Source organism: Pantherophis guttatus, chromosome 10 (genome assembly GCF_059756535.1).
Source record: "Pantherophis guttatus breed Tessera chromosome 10, ASM5975653v1, whole genome shotgun sequence".
NCBI lineage: Eukaryota > Metazoa > Chordata > Lepidosauria > Squamata > Colubridae > Pantherophis > Pantherophis guttatus.
The window spans coordinates 280733-297979 of NC_142072.1; the positions used below are offsets into that span (position 1 = coordinate 280733).

The 17247-nt window shown below is 57.9% G+C and overlaps 3 protein-coding genes across 3 annotated transcripts; 2 read left to right on the plus strand and 1 right to left on the minus strand.

Annotated features, from left to right (window-relative positions):
- Positions 1 to 87: 87 nt before the first annotated feature.
- On the plus strand, positions 88 to 4106 carry CCNP (cyclin P). The gene is made up of 9 exons (XM_087876209.1): positions 88 to 227; positions 713 to 784; positions 1484 to 1571; positions 1739 to 1845; positions 2345 to 2443; positions 2529 to 2684; positions 2881 to 3039; positions 3268 to 3446; positions 3837 to 4106. Exons 1-9 carry the CDS (start codon positions 168 to 170, stop codon positions 4015 to 4017), a joined length of 1101 nt encoding a protein of 366 aa, XP_087732335.1. The 5' UTR covers positions 88 to 167; the 3' UTR covers positions 4018 to 4106.
- A 743-nt stretch (positions 4107 to 4849) lies between these two features.
- On the plus strand, positions 4850 to 7033 carry TTC9B (tetratricopeptide repeat domain 9B). Its single transcript, XM_034438354.2, has 3 exons — positions 4850 to 5344; positions 6443 to 6625; positions 6796 to 7033. Exons 1-3 carry the CDS (start codon positions 4975 to 4977, stop codon positions 6876 to 6878), a joined length of 636 nt encoding a protein of 211 aa, XP_034294245.1. The 5' UTR covers positions 4850 to 4974; the 3' UTR covers positions 6879 to 7033.
- Positions 7034 to 9031: 1998 nt separating this feature from the next.
- On the minus strand, positions 9032 to 16028 carry MAP3K10 (mitogen-activated protein kinase kinase kinase 10). The gene is given in 16 exon segments (XM_087876400.1): positions 9032 to 9318; positions 9664 to 10181; positions 10183 to 10434; positions 10478 to 10860; positions 11010 to 11155; positions 11489 to 11605; positions 11704 to 11781; positions 11784 to 11936; positions 12055 to 12135; positions 12138 to 12224; positions 12532 to 12680; positions 12993 to 13173; positions 14360 to 14758; positions 14761 to 14920; positions 14922 to 15029; positions 15594 to 16028. Coding segments are annotated over 16 exon segments (3399 nt in total). The 3' UTR covers positions 9032 to 9166.
- Between the last annotated feature and the right edge of the window lie 1219 nt (positions 16029 to 17247).

Sequence of the window (17247 nt, forward strand, 5' to 3'; positions counted from 1 at the left end):
AATTACAGCCTGCAATATTATATTCTATCTTACCTTGGAACATCCAAACGTCCCTCCTGCTCCACTCGCTGGTGGCTTGTTCTGCTAATGAGCCCTAATTCAGCCAAGCTGGGAATCCTCTGGTGCTCTGAGCTCCCTCCCACCTTGTGGGTGTTCGGGCAAAGGTCATGGCGGGCCCCGAGAGGAGGCCCTGGACGCTGCTGCTGCTGCAAAGAGCCATACTCTCGGTAGGGGCCTTGTTTGTGGGGCAGACTGTAAGCCGAGTAAGTGCCCTAGGCAGCCTGGGCTGTTGGGGGTCGGGCGGCAGAGGGCGATAATTGAAGAAACACTATTCTTGTCCTCTCACTAGGGGAGGATCTGTGGCCATTATTTTTCACCAAAGATGCCACTACCAGTTCTGGCAATCTGGAGGAGGAATTCTTTGGCATCCCTTACAAACAGACCTCAGTAGCTCCTCTGTCTGAGCTGCAAAGTTACCCCCTGCTCCTCTGGGTTCCTCAAACTGGGGGAGAAGGAGGAGCAGAGGCAGCCCCTCAATCACTTGGGAGCAAGGACTCACATCCCACCAACTCGGGAGATGCCAGTGGAATGCCTGCCATCTCTGGGGCAGTTGGGAAGGTTCACTAATAAAATGAGGCTGCATCCACCTCTGAGGAGGGCTGTGTGTTCCTTTAAACGACCCCCCTCTTTCAGTAATGCTGCTCTGTTTCAGGTGGATGAGAAAAGGGAGCCTTTGAAAAGCAAGAGCAATGAAGGCCAGAGCACCGAAAAAGCATCTGGGAAGGTGGGTCACTCCTGGCCCTGCAGAGGAGAGCTGTGGGAAGGGAGAGAGGAAGGAAAGGCAGCCTCAACCTGAAGCTTCAGATCTGGAAATTATTTGGGTGCTCTCAGGAATCAATCCTGGGGGAAATCAACCCAAGGTTGGGGCTGCAGGGGGGCCACTGGTAAGGACCCAGCTGGTCAAGGGAGAGAAGATGGCCAGCCCAACTTTAATGCCGCCTCCTCCTTTGTGGGACAGCACAAGAGGCATGTTTCAGCCTCTTTGCACCTGAGCTGTGGCAGTATGGTAGGAACAAATCCCCAAATCCTGCCCCCCCTCCCCTCAATACTTTAAGCTGTCAGATTGCCAGGGGGATTGGGTGAAATAGGACCACCAGAAACTCTGGCCGGGGAAGGAGGTGGAGCTAGGGTGCCTCTGTCAAGCATTAGGTTGCATCCATGAGATTGGCAAGAGGGAGCTCTGCGGGTGGGCTCCCCTGGTGGGGCAAAGGCCCGGAATCTTGCCCTTGAACAGCATTGGACCCAGCAGGAGGCAACCTCGAGCCCTCCAGGGCTCCAGGCTCTGGGAAGGAGGACAGCAGGTCATGTGCAAAGGGTGGAGGTGGGGAGGCAGTTGCTTGGGCTTTATTTTGGCAGGTAGCTCTCCCCACCCCGTCCCCAGCCTTGCCTTCCTGCTGGCTGCCCGATTCCCCTCCTCTTCCAGAAAAAAGGCCTGGAAAGCTATGAAAAAGAGGCTGAGAAGCAGGGGTGCCCCCAAGCCCTGCCTGAAGCTCCTTTGCTGAGAGAGCGAGGTGAGGTGCTGATAACCCAAAAGGGCCCTGGAGGGCAGCGAAGGGAGTCCATCTTCTGTGGGGGGGGGGAGAATAATCCTACGTTTGCACCATGCTCTGTGACAAGCCGGCATCCCCTCATTGCAAGGAAGCCCTGCTGATCTTCCAGTCTTCCCCCTCTCCCCCAGTGGTCCCAGCCTCGCTAACCCTTGCGCAGGAGCTGTCCCAAGCGATGCTGCGGATGGACATGGCCCTGGAAAGGGAGTACGCCTTTGACATCTTTAGCAACTTGATGGTGAGCACTGGCAGTGGAGGCCCCCACCCCACCCGGCCTTTGGCAACCCCTGGCCTGGATGCCAATGGCATTGTGTATCCAGAATACTCTTTGCTGGGGAAGCAGGTGAAGGCGGGAGAGTCGGCTTGCTGCATTCCCTGCAGGAATCCAATTAAGGCATCCAGGATGGTGCTTTATCCTCTGGAATGGAGGAAGATGTTATCAGCAGTCTTGGTAACTGTAAGACAGAGACTGACCCCCTTGGCTTGGCCCAGGTTTCAGGGTTCCTCTGATGGCGTCTTTGCCTAGTCAAGGGAGCCTAAATCTCCATCACTTGGGGGTTGCTGGCTACCTATGGCCTCTTGCTGTGTGTGCCACGTACACCCCCTGGCCAGGGAGCATCCTCAGCTCCATTCCAGGGAACGTCTCTCTAGTCCACCTACTTCCCCTGGCCTGCCCAATGGGCACACTGTGCCAGCGGCCAGGCACTGCCCAACCCTTGGCTCTGAACTGTTCACAGCGGAAGCAACCATCGTATGCCTTCCAGGGCTTTGACCTGCCGCGGTCGGTGACAGTGGAGATGCGAGCCCTTTTGGTGGACTGGCTGGTACAAGTGCATGTAAGTGCTGGGTTGGGGTGGCCAGATTTGTTGGGTCTAGACGTGGGAGGGGAGTTCCCCCTTACCACTGCTCCTTTCCCCCCAGGAGTATCTGAATCTGGCTGATGAGACCCTCCACCTGGCCGTCCATCTCATGAACTGCTACATGACAGCAGGCCGGGTCAGGATCCCTCGCCTGCAGCTCCTCAGCGCCACCTGCCTCTTTCTGGCATGCAAACTGGAGGAGCACACCTGTCCAGAGGTGAGAGTGCGAAAGCTGGATTTGGGCATGTCTATTGCCCTTCCAGAGACCGGGCAACCCAAGCAACTCGCTTGCTCTGCTCCAGCAGCCCTTCTTGGTTCTTGCCTTTGCGGCTGGCAGAGGAGGGCATCTGGGTCTCTCTGAAAGGCCCCACCACGTTCTGGCATAAGGTCCGAGCTGCTCTCCTTTCCTGCAGCCAGCCCAGCTGTGCTTCATGATGGAGAACTCCTGCAGCCGAAAGGACCTCCTGCAAATGGAACGCAAAATCCTAGCCCGACTCAGGTTTGAGCTGCACTACGCCAATCCCATCCACCTGTTACGCCTCCTGGCAGAAGTGGCCCATTGCACCTTGGAGGTAAAGGTCCCCAAGTGAGCTGGCCAGGGCCCAGAACCAGCTGCAGGGTCACCAGTTGCTGTTCCCAAGCGATCCCTGGGTCAAGGTCCCTGGCCTTGTGGGAGGGCAGGAGAGAGAGAGATGTACCTGTGCGGACCCAGAGGGACCCCCCCCCCAGTGATTTAGTCCTGGAGTGTGGGGGGGAGGCAGCAAGCACCCTCTTCTCCCTCTTTCCCCATGCCTGTTCAGGTCCAGTTCTTGGCCCTCTATTTCCTGGAAGCGTCTCTGATGGAGGTGGACTGCCTGCGCTTTGAGCCCGCTCAGTTGTCCTTTGCAGCTTTGTCTCTGGCACACCGGCTGTCATGGGAAGCCAGAATCCAAGACATGGATGTGCTTCAGGAATATTTTCCAAAGTTCCACGTGTACAGGTATGATGAGCAAGGAACGAAGGTAATGTCAATGAGAAATAGCAGAGGTGCAAATAATTTGGGGTCTCTCCCTCATTTCCCAGCTTTTTAAAGCACAACCTCTTGGATGTGAGACTGCATGTTTTTTCATGTGCCCAGAGGGCATGGGAACCACAGGTGTGGCTGCTGCCCCAATTCTTGCATGGCACCAGATTTCTCGTGCCCCATGGGATGCCTGGTTACATCTGTGCAGTTGTGCCCCATTCAGGACACTCTGTAGGTCAGCTGCAGCCTAGTGAGGCAGGACCCTGGCTGTCCCCACAACCGCAGAGACTGGTGCATTTGAACAGTAACCGACCAAGGATGGATTCGGTCAGTAAGTGCCCTCCAACCGCTCCTCTCTCCTCACAGTGAGGCCGAGCTGTTGGCTGTCTTCCCGTACATGGCCAAGGCAGTTTTGCAGGGGGCCAACGCCTCCCTTCGTGCCATCTTCCTGAAATACTCCAGACCACAGAAGCTTTGTGTCAGCACCAACCCTGCAATTGCTGCCTCTAAGTTCCTGAGCCGCTTCCTGGGGGATCCCATCCAATGAAGGAGGAGGATGCCGGGATAACATTTGAACTGGGAGTGCAGAAAGCCAAGCATTGTCCCAGGTGTGACTCTAGGCTCAAGAGGGTGGGGGACCCCTTCTCTCCTTTTCTTCCTTCATACATAAAGTTTTCCCATTTCATCCTGGTCCATTTGTCTATCCCACCCTTTCTCTGTGGTCTTGAGTCTTGCACAATCCCCCCCCCCAATGACTAAAAACAAAAAAAGAGAGATTGTAAGCAAAGGGACTTCATATGTCTAATAAAGTGTTTTATTTTCGTGAAGACACTCTTGCTTCTGAGGTCAGAAAAATGGGGTGCTTCTCCCTCCCATGGAGCTGGCAGGACCCAGGAGACAGTTGCAGTGTGGGGCTGGGGGTGGCTGCTGCTGCTGTGGCTGCCAGCTAACCATGCCGGAGGGCATCCCAGGCTTTGAATTCTCCCACTCCAATGACATTCCAAGCAGCTTACAAGCCATTTTGACATTCGTTCATTAGTAGCCATGAGCCCTCCATTATGTGCTGCTGCTAATACACCCCCACCCCCACCCCGTTGACTGGCTCCTCACAATGCCTCTCAAGCCAACTTCAGCCTAGCCAGCTGTCTGACCACACAGCTCCCTTCAAACTGTGGGAAACCCATCTAGAGTCCAGCTTGCAAATCGCTGGCGATGCTTTTCCAGCGTCACGTCCGAGGCAGGCAAGAGGCGCTAGCCCACCCACCCACTGGGGAACTGCCTGGAGCCGCCCCTCCCGGTTCGGTCCCGAGCCCTGCGAGGTCAGGCTCCTTGTCCTGAGGCGGGAGGAGTTTCCCACAATGCGCTAGTGCGCTATCCGCGGTGCTGAAGCTGCGCTCGTGGCTCTGCCCGCATCCCTCCCTCTACGCCCAGCCTCTCTGCCAATTCCCCGTCCGCCGGAAGCAGGCGTTGGGCTAGGCATGAGTCTCGGCCAGTGAAGGCGGGGATGGAGGAGCGCAGCCCGTACCAGCAGAGCTGCCCGGAGGCCGGCGGGGCCTCCTTGGTGCTGGGCACGGGCAGAGGGGACTGTCGGGCCCGCTGTGCCGCGGCTGTGGAATTGGAGGCCAAGCTCCAGCGGGCGGTGGAATTCAAGGCGGAGGGGCATCGCTGCTACAAGCAGAAGAAGCTCCGCGAAGCCATCGGCAAGTATCACCGAGCCCTGCTGCAGCTGAAGGGACTGGAACCGCCGGCCGCCGAGGGGGAGACCGAGGCGGCGGCTGCGAAGAGCAGCTCGCTGGTCGCCTGGCGTCGCCTGTCCGCCGAGCAGCGGGAGCAGGCGGACAGCACCGAGATGGAGTGCTACGATAGCCTGACTGGTAAGAGCCCGCCCCCGCCGCCGAGGTGGGAGGGAGGAGGAAGCCGCGTAGTCCTGGCCCCAGGCCGGGAGTAGAAAGACCCGACCTCGCCCGCCCGCCCAGCTGGAGAGAGCCTTTCAGAGTCAGACGCGGCTCCCAGCACCGTGGAAGGGGCCTCTGTTGCCTGCCGACGCCCAGGGAAGCGCTGCTTGGGGCCAACTGGAATTCTGCAAAGCCTGAAAAGGGGCCGCCGAACTTAATATTGCCACTTGGTCTTTGAACGCCAATTAAACATGTTTTTTTCCGGTAGCCTTTTCCCCTTAATGTCATCAGGTATTCCTTTCAATGGAGCCAAGCTGCTCCCTGTGCCTTTAGCCCCCCCGGATGATGGGCCGAGACCGCCCAATTGGCCCAAAGAGCCGCAAAGGCCCCCGGGGCGTTTCAGCGCTGAAGCGACGTTCCCTTGCTTGACCCGCCCGCCTCACAACCGCGCCCCAAAGCGCCAGGCGATGGCTCCCGGCCCGTCGCCCTTGCTTTGAGACCAGCGGTGCGGGATGGAGGGCCTTCTCAGCGACTGGCAACACCGCGAGGTCTCCTCTGGGTCCCCCGTGTCATGTGGCCCCTTTAGCCACGACGAGCCCTTCGAGAAGCGAAAGAGGCCGCTAGAGCTGCATTTCCGGTTGCGTTCTTGGTGTGCAGAATGGAAGCCTTCAGCTGGGTCATTTCAGGTGGGATTTGTAGCCCGAAATGAACTTCGACAACTTTGTGCTTTTGTCTCAGAGAAGAAAGAAATGACAAAGGAGGAGGAGGAGGAAGAAGAAATAGACCCACCCCAGTTTAACCCCAAAGAGTTAATCTTGGAAAAAAGAGGGAGCCTTACAATAGCCTCACTGCTGGGCAGAAGGAGTGCGGCGCGCGCGCAGTCTCTAGAGGGAACAGCTCTCCTCCCCCCTCCCCCCATTTGCTGCAGTCTGAGGTGCCCATTGGCCCCGGGCTGGATCAAGCGCAGCGGGGGGTGGGGGCGATCCCTCGGGAGCGGCTCAGTCTCACCCCGCCGCAGGTGAAAGCAGGGAAGGCGAGCTCGGGGTGTGTCGGTGCCCTCCGCTTTCTTCCCCGCAGCCTGCCTCCTGCAGTCGGAGCTGGTGAACTACGAGCGAGTCCGCGAATACTGCCTCAAGGTGCTGGCCAAAGAGAAGGGCAACTTCAAAGCCATGTACCGCGCGGGCATCGCCTTCTACCACCTGGGCGACTGCGACAAGGCCCTGCTCTACCTGAAGGAGGCCAAGGGCCGCCAGCCCACAGGTGGGTTTCTGGGCGGGCCGCGGGCCAGGCGGCAAAGGGACCCTGGCCCTGAGCCCCGGCCGCTCCAGCTCCGGGCAAGAAGGGGGCCAAGCCACGTCGAAGGGAAGCGGGAGGGGGGCACTTCCCATCCGCCGGAGCCCCCCCCCCGCTCACGGCCCCTCCCCCCCCAGACACCAACGTCCTCCGCTACATCCAGCTGACGGAAATGAAGCTCAGTCGCTGCCACCAGCGCGAAAAGGAGGTGACCGCGTAGGACGGACCTGCTCCTCCCTCCTTCCCTCCCGTCTGGCCGGGCCGGGCCTTGATCCAAGCCTCAGCTGCGTCCAAGATCCGGGAATCCGCGATGCTCTCCAGAGACAGCTTGACCCGGATTGCGGGCTGGAGAATGTAGTGTCTTTTTGCCAAACATCTCTGGGGCGATGAGTGCTTTCTTGGGGTGGGGAAGGGCACAAAGGCGACAGGCCGGGCGCAAGCGGGACCTTCGTCAGGCTCCAAGGAGGGGCTTCTGGATAGGCGCGGGTGCCTTTCACGGATCCTGGTCCTGGAGGTTTTTCCTCGGAAGTAGGAGAGAGGGGTAAAAGCGAAGGGAACAGCCAGAGGGTTCTGGGTCTATGGCCATCACCGCCACACACACACACACCCCCCGCGAATTGGTGAACACAGCATTCTTTTGACCAAGTGGATGGAGCAGCCCCCGAACTCCCCTTGCCCCCCCCCCGCAAAGAGCAGCAGGGTTTTCTAGAGAGGGAGGGAGGAAGGAAGGAGCACCTGCTGCTTCTTTCCTCCTCACACTCAGGATCTCACCTGGCAGGAAAAAACTTGTGGTGTTGTTCTCTCCCCCCCCCCCTTCTGCTCTGGCTGCCCAATTGCTTCTGGGTAGCCCTTGGAGGGGAGATTTGTCCTGCCTGGTTGGTCCCCCTCCTGTCTACAACCCATTCCCCTCCGCGGCCCTAAAACCCAGGCTCTGGTTCTGGTTTGTGCCATAAGATGATCAGCTTCTCAGAATCCCTCTGGATCCACAAAGTGGTTCCTGACCACCTAAATAAATCAGTTCCAGAGAGAGGGGCTGCCACGGGCTTCCCACCGAGTCTCCTCTTAGTGTTGATGGGCAGAAAACATTTGGGCAGACCCAGTGGTGAAATGCAAAATTTGTTACTACCGGTTCTGTGGGTGTGGCTTGGGGGTGGTGGTAATGTGACCGGATGGGCATGGCCAACTTTTTTTTTACTTTTAAAAGCATTTTGTCAGCTGAAGAAAACATGCTTTTAAAAGTAAAAAAAAAAGCCTCCGATGATCGCATGGCTCAGCTGGGCATGGCGGGCGGGTGGGGGGGTCGGCGGCAGGGATTTTTGCTACCGGTTCTCCGAATCACCCGCTGCCATCGCTACTGGATTGGGCGATCCGGTCCGAACCGGGAACATTTCACCCCTGGTCCTCCTTTGTGAATTGAGGTTTCTTCAGCCAAACAGCAAACCATTTGAAGGAACAGGCTGGTCCTCACCCTCTGGCAAACATGCAGGAAGGGCCCTGGGGCTGGCTGGGGAGGGGGAAATGGGGTGCAGCTTCCTTGTGCCAGGGCCATACAGAGGATAGCAATGCTAATTGGGAGAAGGGCTATCAATGGCCTGCTCCCCATTCCTCAGTTCCTGGCTACCTTCACCCCCACTTGCAAGTACTAGCAAAAGGCCCAATTTTGACTGCCGCCTTCTGTGATGCTGGAGCCCCGGTTGGGGTTAGGCATTCAGAAAAGGCAGCCAGGCTTCCTCTGTGTGTGGGTGAAGGTGCAGCCCTTCTACGCACTCAGAATCTGGGAGTTGGGCGTCTCCTGGCTACCCTGCCATGATTGGAGCAGTTTGCCTCAGTGTAGCCATCTCATCCCTCGGGGCAGGATCTACACTTGGCATGGAGAGGCCTTCTCACAGAAGGCTGGCTAAGGGGGTCTGCCCAGGTATGCCACGCTCCCCTCTCTGGAAGGCCCTGTGAGCTTCGGCTGTAGCTCCTCTGTTTTATTTCCTAGGAAAGCCTCTTTGATTTAGGGGGGCTCAGAGGCCTCCCTGGAAAGTGAAACCAATTTCTGCTTTGCGCTTAGAAATCTAAACTCACCTGACAAATATGGGGCAGAAAGCTTGAGGGAGGGCAGAAAGGGAAGGGCTTGGAGCTCTTCAGTTGCCTGAGTGAGCCTATCCTGCAGGGCTGTTGGAGGCTGAAGCCTGTAGGAAGATCATGTAATACTGATACTGCTGTTCAGAGCAAGGGCAAAGGTACCATCGCATAATGGCATTTGCCCCTTCTTAAATGAGGCCGGAACCCAGCAAAAGCATGTCAGGCAGGCACTGTCCTCCTCTCAAACACACCTTTTCTCTAAAAACAACCAATCACAGAAGCTCAGCTCATGAAGCCCAAAAATCCAGCAGCCTCCAGTTGGTCGGTCAGCCCAGCATCCCCTCAGGGACCTTGGATCCCAAAGCCAGCCCATTCCCTCAGCCTCCCAAGGATATCCTGGGGTGCAAAGGGTCCTCCTGGGGCCAGTGAGGCTGTGGGTCAGGGAGAAATGTCAGCCTGCAGGCTGCACAGACATGGCTGAGCCTGACAAAGGGCCACCATGCTGTCCTGAGGCTGCCCACCCACATCCATGTCCAGAAGGGTCTGGCGGGACTCGAGAGTTCCTGGGGAGAGGGTTGCCCTCAGGATTCAGCCCAGGGATATGAACTTCCAGGGGTCCAAGCTGGGGTGCAAAGGCCAGTGTCTGCGGAGGCTGCACTTCAGTGGCACTTGGACTGGACTGCTGCGTGTCCTGGCTGGCGGCTCGGACAGTGTGATCAAGTGAGGATCTAGGGAAGCTGGAAAAGGCAGGGCTTCCTGGCAGCCTGGAGGAAGAAAAGCCAAGATGGTGGCAGCGGGGGGGGGGGGGGGGAAGAGGGCTCTGCTTTGTGTGGAAGTCGATCTCCACTCCCTACCGAGTTATTTGCCTTAAAGCAGCCAGGTGGTTCATTTTTAGCCTCTGAACTGCCAACAGCCCCTCCATGCCCAGGATTAATTTCTGCGGTCATCAGCCTCGTGTCCTTTTAGCCTGCACCCTGCCTGCAGTTGATGCCCACCTGTATGGCCAGGACCCTGCTGGGAGGCTCCCTCAGATGGTGTCCAGCGGTACGCTTGGCTGAGGGCCTGTGTGGCACTCATGTGGGTGGGGGCGAGTGGCTGGTAGGGGTCCTTCTTGAAGCTCTCCACCACCATGCCCACCAGGGGACTCCACTAGGGAAGGCAGGCGGGGCTTTCTGTGGGTGAGGGCTGCTCGTCCAGGGGGGCATCTTCCATGTCAGAGGGCAGAAGCAATTTGGTGGAGTTGCAGTCGGAAAGGGGCAGTAGGGTGATGCTGCTGGGTGGCCCAGGAGGTGGGGGCAGCCTCAGCCCATCGCCTGCCAGTTCGGCCAGCTCCATGCCCAGCACGACAGAAGCCAAAATCACTGTGCAGCCCAGCAGGCCGAGGTCACTGTGGCAGCCACGATGCCCAGTGGCTGAAGCCTGCTTGGGTTCCTCAGCAATGGATGGCAGCAGCTGCAGCCAGGGTCCCAGGAGCGAGAGTGGCTGGTCATGGCTGGAATTTGCCATCCTTCTCGGTGAGCTCTTCTGAGGGAGGCAAAGGAAAAGGAAGGCAGATCTTGTGGCACGACCGGCACAGCTCCCCAGGGAGTAGCTCTAGACACCCCACTCCCTTTCCCCCACCCTGTCCTGCTAAAGCTGAGATGTGGGGAAGGAAGCACAGTGAGGAGCCCCTATTCATTCCAGCCTCCACTGAGGTTTCCCCTGCTCCGGTTCATCCACCTTGGAAACATCAATCATTTAAATCATCGCTGATCAACCCAACTTGGACCTCCATTCTTGGACAGTCCAACAGGGACAGGAGAACTGCAAAGAAGTGCGGGACCAAATCCATGGCAACTATCCCAGGCCCTTAAATTAAGGGCTGCAAAAGGACCATGCAGCCATTCCGAGGCACCCTGCTTATGCCCAGAAATCTGCGCCTGAGGGACCGGCTCTCGGCTGCTGGGGAAAGGGGTGCAGAAGGTGGCTCTGCCTGCCACATCCTCCAGCCCAGCTCTTGGGGTAGAGGGAACACAGGAGCAGCCTAGCATTCCCACGAGGCTGGCAAAGCCCACTGCCAGGGGCACGTGCTTGGGGGAATTGCCCAAGTTGGGTGTGCTGGATGACCACTGTTTATTGCCTTGGGCCAGGGACTTCAACCTGTGCAGGTGAGGAAAGCATTCTCATGGCCATCCCAAGCTGTCCCACACGGGATGTCCTGTCCCAGCAGCTTCGGTCTGCCATTGCTCACTTCCAGCCTCTCCGGCAAGGCTTCTGGGTGCCATCCAGGGAGCCATCTGGCCCCATATCTGTCCTCCCCACCGAGTCTCTGTTTGTGGACTGTGGAGCTTGGCCCCCCCGTCTGCCCTTTCTTCTTCGACCCCACTGGCTCCTCCTCCTTGGCCAAGCTGCTTCGGCCCCACATCTGGTTTCCGTCCAAGGGGGTCACTGCAAAACCAGGGATGGGGAAGCGGCTTTTGAGCGGTGGTCCTCTGCCCCACTGGCACCACTCCAATCACCTTCCCCGGGGGCTTCAGGGAGTCCCAGCTCTACCGGGTCCTCAGGGCATTGGCTGAACTGGAGGAATCTTTCGATCAATGGAACCTCCATCCTCCAAAATGGCCAAGCCAACTTTGCCAGACTCCCAGCATAACAAGCGGGGCTCTGTGGTGGCTGCCTTCCTGGGTCTCTCCCACCTGCCCCTCGGAAACATTTGCTCCACCTGACATGCAGGTGTCTGCAGCGCCTTCCCAGAGCAGATCCGGTGGCTGTGGGACTCACAGCGAATGGCCCACAGGTGTGGGATGAGGCCAGGCCTCCCTGGGGGGCTGGGGGAGGCTAGCCCTTTCTACCAATCGAGGCTGGGGGCCGGCTGCACTGTGATCTTGTGCTCAAAGCCTAGACAAGCCGAGAGAGAAGTGACTCAGCTGCCGCTGCCTGGTTGCTTCCTGCCTACCTCCCACCCAGGGTGGAGGGGCTGATGACCCCGGCTTCACCTGAAGGGAGGCTGATGTGGTTCGCATCTCACAGCTGGAGGTGGGAGCGCTGGAAGTGCCCCTTCTGCCTCTTGATCCGGGCTTCTCTTGGCCCAGCTGCAGCATCAGGAGGCTCAGCTCCTGCTCCACCATAGCAATCTTGCACTCGGCCAGCTCCTGCTCCCGCCAGCACAGCACCTCCTGTGTCCGGTGCTCCTCCATGGCCCACAGCAGCTCCTCCTCCCAGCTCCTGGGGGCAAGGGGCACACCTAGGTCAGGGGCGCAGGGTGAAGGACCACATGCCGCTGGGCAGTTTTCCAGCCCTTCCCCTAGAATTCCATCAGCGCTGCCCGACCTAAACCAGGGGGGGAGTCACCTTCTCCTTGGTGCTCAGATCATGGAAGAGCCCCACAATCTCCATCTTCCAGTCCTGCTGCAGTGACTGGAAGGACCCAGGGGCATCTGGAAGAGGGATGACTGCTCTATGGCCACCAGCTACCCCAGGAAGTCCAGCTGGGCATGGGGGTCTGGGTGCCAGCATTCTGCAGAGCAAAGCCAAGGAAAGTGTGAGGCTTAATGTGTGAGGGCAGCCCCTGTGGAGGGGAGGGGGGCTCAAATGCTATGGCCCAGTTTTGCCAGGTGGATACTGCCAGGTGGATTCAAGAGCATACTGGATGTTGGCCTCAGAGACGGACATAAGACCAGCAGCTGGCATAGAGAGGGGCAGAGAAAGGGACCATGTCAGAGGAAAAGGGCTGCCCTGCCCTTCCCCTTTCCTGCATGGTAGGGAGAGGGAGACCCCTCCCAGAACTGGCAGTGCCCTTCCACAGCTGGGAGCTTCTCTCTCACCTTCCAGGAGGTGGGCAAAGGGTCCAGGACACATGGAGGGGATGGGCAGCATCAGCTTATTCATGGCCATGCCACAGGCCATTGCAAGGGTGCCAATCTCGCGGTAGGGCACCTTGCCCACGAGCAGCTCCCAGAGCAGCACCCTAAACCTGGGAAGATGGACGAGCACATGAACACAGTGGCAGGCAGACCCCGTTATGTCCAGCTGGGAAACTGACTGAGCCCTACAGCCTTCTGGGATCCACCTACTCGTTTGGCAAAAGAGCACTTGGGCACCTGACCCAGAGTGTAGTTTTGTGGGCATCAGTGGCTTGTGGCCCTTGTGGCCCAAACCTCTGCTCCACCACTCCGGACCAAGAGGCTGTGCAGAGTCTCCCCCGGAGAAGAGCCCCTCCGCCCCAGTTCTGCCCTGCTGCAGAAAAGGGGTGTCCTCCTCCCCTGCCATTCCCTCCTCCGGTCACCTCCAAACATAGCTGCTCTTGGAAAAGACAGAATGCTTGATGACCTCTGGCGACATCCAGGCATAAGTGCCAGCTGTGCTCATCTTAGTGGTTTTGTGCCACTCTCATGCCAGGCTGAAGTCAGTGATCTTGAAGGTGTGCTGGCTCCAGTCCTCATGATCGATGTGTTCCAAGCTCAGAACTGAAGGGATAGGGGGAGAGCCCCTCAGGCACCTGACAAGCGTCAATACTGCCTTTTCAGCAGCTGTGGGGAGGCTCTGTTTGGTGCTGGGTTTGGCTCTGCCCCCGTGATGGGGGTGGGGGTGGCTGCAGTCTGCTCAATCGGGAGCAGCAGTCCTAGCAAAGAAACTTTTCTACATCACACCATGTCCACAAAACAACCAGGGTGGGGGGGAGGGGGAGTTTTCAGAGCAACCAGAAGACCGAGAGCCCGTTTGGCTTAGTGGTTAGGGACTAGAAAGCATGAGACCATGAGTTCAAGTGCTGCCTTCTCCAAGAAAGCCAGCTGCATGACCTGGGGCCAGGCACTCTCTCTCAGCCCAACTAGCTCACAGGGTTGTTATTGTGGGGAAAATAGGAGGAGGAGGAAGGTGTGTTGAACATGTTCACTGCCTTGAGTTATTTGTAAACAAAAATAATAAAGGAGGGATATAAATAAATAAATAAATAAATAATACATACATACATACATACATACATACATACATACATACATACTAGAGAACATCCAATCTATTCCAAGGCTGCATTTGACACTTTGGTTCGCAAAACTCTGTGCCGAGGCCCCTGCGCACAGAGGCTCAGAGGCCCCTTTGATGGGGCCCAGCCCAGCCCTCTGGGCCCTCTGGTCCTCCTCTCTTGGCACCCAGAGGGAGGATTGGAAGGGGGGCGGGACACACAATTGGACAAGGTGCTCAGAGCCAGAAGAGAGAAATGGCAACAAATAGTGTATTACTAATTAACTGGCCGTGACTAAGAGTAGGTACCAGCCACCATGCTTTGAGAGAAGAGAACTGTTTGCTGGGCCACTGGCAGCAACAGAATGTCACAGGCAGAATAAGAGAGTGGAAGGGATCTTAGAGGTCTTCTAGTCCAATCCCCTGCTCAAGCAGGAGACCCTAGACCATTCTGGACAAATGGTTGTCCAATCCCTCCTTAAAAGCCTGCAGGGCTGGAGCCCCCACAACTCCTGGAGGAGAGTCATTGGAGGGCTCAAACCCCTGTGGGCCTGGGGATCAGTGGAGCCGCCTGCCTAGTAGGGAGAAAGTTTGGGAGGACCAAGGAGGCTGAAACATGAAGAAGGGAGGAGGACCTAAATAATACCACCTCTCCCACACCAGAGGCCTTACCTGGGCGGACTTACTTACTGTTGATGGACTTGAGATCCCGATGGATGATGGGAACCAGGGCTCCCTGGTGAAGATAGTTCATGCCCTGCACAATCTGCACTGCCCAGTTGACCAGGATGTGAGGAGGGACCTTCTTGCCTGCCAAGGCCTAGTTGAGGGTCCCTCAGCGGGCATACTCCATCACCAGGCAGAGGTTGGGAGGGCTCAGGCAAACCGCCTTCAGCACAATAATGTTGGGGTGGCACAGCATGGCAAACAGCGGGGCCTCCTGGCGCATGTTCTCCACTGTCACAGTGAGCTTCTCCTCTGGCTCCTGATGGGCAGCCTTCACGGCTACCTCTTCTCCTCGCCACAGCCCCTTGTAGACCTTGCTGAAGCCCCCTACACCAATGATCTTTTCCAGCTCCAGTTCCCGGGGATTTCAAAGGGGGCGGGGACCTGGGCATACTTAGGGTCACTGGACACGTAATTGCTGGGTCAGACCCCCATTCTCTCCTGGAGCTTCCCTGTCCACCAGCCCTCGTCCCCTGAGATAGTGGAGCCCTTGGACAGCACCTCCACTAGTTCTCCCTGGTCCAGGGGTCAGCTCCTTGTAGTCAAAGACGGCTGTCCAGAAGGGGTTGGGGGGCCAGTGGGCAGATCCTGGGGGGCCCACTGCAGCCTGGCTCCAGCCAGCAAGGTTGAGAGGCTAGCAGCAGCTCAAGCCAAGGCCCCATTTCTCAGCCCTGGGGGGGCGGGGGGGAGGGGCAGCACAGGCTCTTGAGGCCACATCCTCCCAGCAAGGAGGGGGCCCCCAACTCTTTGCCCCGGGAATCTTCTTAAGGTCCAGGGAAAAGCATCCGCTCCTGGCGCTGCAGCCCCTGCAAAAGAATCGGATTCCTGGTCTGTTTGTCTTTTGCCAAGCCGCGAGGCCTGGCCCTGGCCGCCTGCCTGCCTGCAGCCCATCTGAGGGCATCCATCCCAGTCCCGGCTGGAAAAGAAAGAGGCTTTACATTTGCGCGGCGCCATCCCCCGAGCAAGACGCGGACAAGCGGCGCTAGCTCAGGACGGCGCGCCCGACCACGCGGCGGAGGGGTCCCGAGACTGCCGGCGGGGTGTGGGACCTTCTCGGTTTTGCGGCTGCTGCTCTCCCCACGTTCCCCTCCCCCGACAAAGCCGTGTGTGTGTGGGGGGGGGAGAACCCGGGCAGCTACCTGGGCGCGCGGGGGGGAGGCTGCCTCGCGCTGGCCTCACCTGCTCATCGCCCGCCCACCTGGCCGGTCAGCTCTGGCGGGGGCTCCGTGCTGCTCGACCGCCGCTGCCTCTGGCGCCCTACACCGGCCGAGGAGCAGCCCCCGCGGTGCGCTCCATACCACAGTCTAGGCGTCCTCGGCCGCGGTCCCGGGCCTCTCTCGGCTTGCCGGGGACTCTGTCCGCAGCTGTCCCCGCGGTGGCGGCGGCCCAGCCTCCGGATCCCCCCTCCCGTTAGCCGTCCCCGCAAGCATCGTGCCTGGGAGAGAAGGCGGAGGCCCGCCGAGATCGCGCCCCCGACTGCTGCACTTGGCCGCACGCTCGCCCGCGCTCCCTCACTGCCCCTCCGGCCTCCCTGACGTCCCCCGCCCGCTTTGTTTTCCTGTCTTTCCCCGCTGCTGCTGTGCGAGGAGGGCCAGGCAGGCTGGGGGGAGGGGAGAGAGGGAGGCCGGGGCATGCTGGGATTCGTAGTTTCCACGGTTCCCTCTCAGGTGGAGAGCGGGCAGCACCTGAGGCCCCCTTTCATCCTGCCTGGCCCCCGGTCCTCTCGCCGGGCAGCTCGCGCTTCTTTGCTTTCCAGAGGCAGCGGGCTGGTTGCTATTTCTAGCCTCTAACCCCCGCTTTTCTCCTTCACAATCCGAAGGAGGTTGCAGCTCAACATTTGTGGTAAGTGGCCAATTAGCAGTCTGGCAAGAACCAGTATTTTTGAAAGGGGGAGAGGGGAGGGGGCTGCCAAGAACAGCGCTCTCTTATTTGGCACTCCTTGCAACAATGAGAACTTGGTTGGTGAGGAAGAAAAGGGAGGGGAAAGAGGAGCAGAGAAGGTTAGAAGGGGGGAAGAAGAGAGGAGTGGGGGAAGAGAAAGAGAAGTAGGAAAGAGAAGGAGAGGAAGAACGAAGGAAGTAGGAGAAAGAGGAAGGAAGAAAAGGGGAGGAGAAGAAGAAAGATTGGAGTAAAGGTAAAGGGTAAAAGAGCAGTCCCGAAAAAGTAAAAATGAAAGTTAAAAGAAAAGATGAATGAAAAATGATGGAAATGACTGTACATGTAAATGTGTTTATGAGAAATAAAAATAAAAAACTGTTTTGAAAAAAAAACTTGGTTGGCATTTGGGAGGGGTTGGTAGGTGGTCTGCAAATGTCAAAGATGCATTTTTCAAAAACCAACTCGACTTCGTTTTTTCCTTAAGGAAGATGACCTTTCCTTCTCATCCAAGAACCGATGAAGCTTCTTGGATGAGAAGGAAAGGTCTTCTTCCCTAAGGAAAAAACAAAGTCCACTTGCCTTTTGAAAAAATATGTTTGAGACAACCTGGATGACACAGAATCTCCATAGAGGTGGTCACAAATATTTAGGTTTCGGCTGCAGGTCCCTCCCCCTCCCCCCATCTGGATTTGATCATTGGCCTGGAAGGATAGAGGGCCTTCCGAGTTATTGACTAGAAGCACTTATCACAGGGCAAACTGAGCAGTGGCTGAGACGCAGAACCCCTTGGAGACCCCACGGAAAAGCAGGCAAGCAGCTGGGCATGCGAGGCACACCTTATCTTGGAAGACAGGTCCCAGAGACAAGCAAGCCTCTGCCCCCATCCTCTCCCACAGTCCTAATTTGTCTCCCGGTGGGCTTTCTAGGTAGAACCAGGACTGGAGAAGAGCAGTGAACCATGGGGCCATTGCTGC

Coding starts and splice junctions, on each gene's coding strand:
- CCNP (XM_087876209.1), top strand. CDS start 168: ATGGCGGGCCCCGAGAGGAGGCCCTGGACGCTGCTGCTGCTGCAAAGA. Junction 785..1,483: donor CCGAAAAAGCATCTGGGAAG/GTGGGTCACTCC, acceptor CTCCTCTTCCAG/AAAAAAGGCCTGGAAAGCTA. Junction 3,040..3,267: donor TGGCCCATTGCACCTTGGAG/GTAAAGGTCCCC, acceptor ATGCCTGTTCAG/GTCCAGTTCTTGGCCCTCTA.
- TTC9B (XM_034438354.2), top strand. CDS start 4,975: ATGGAGGAGCGCAGCCCGTACCAGCAGAGCTGCCCGGAGGCCGGCGGG. Junction 5,345..6,442: donor GTGCTACGATAGCCTGACTG/GTAAGAGCCCGC, acceptor TCTTCCCCGCAG/CCTGCCTCCTGCAGTCGGAG. Junction 6,626..6,795: donor CAAGGGCCGCCAGCCCACAG/GTGGGTTTCTGG, acceptor CTCCCCCCCCAG/ACACCAACGTCCTCCGCTAC.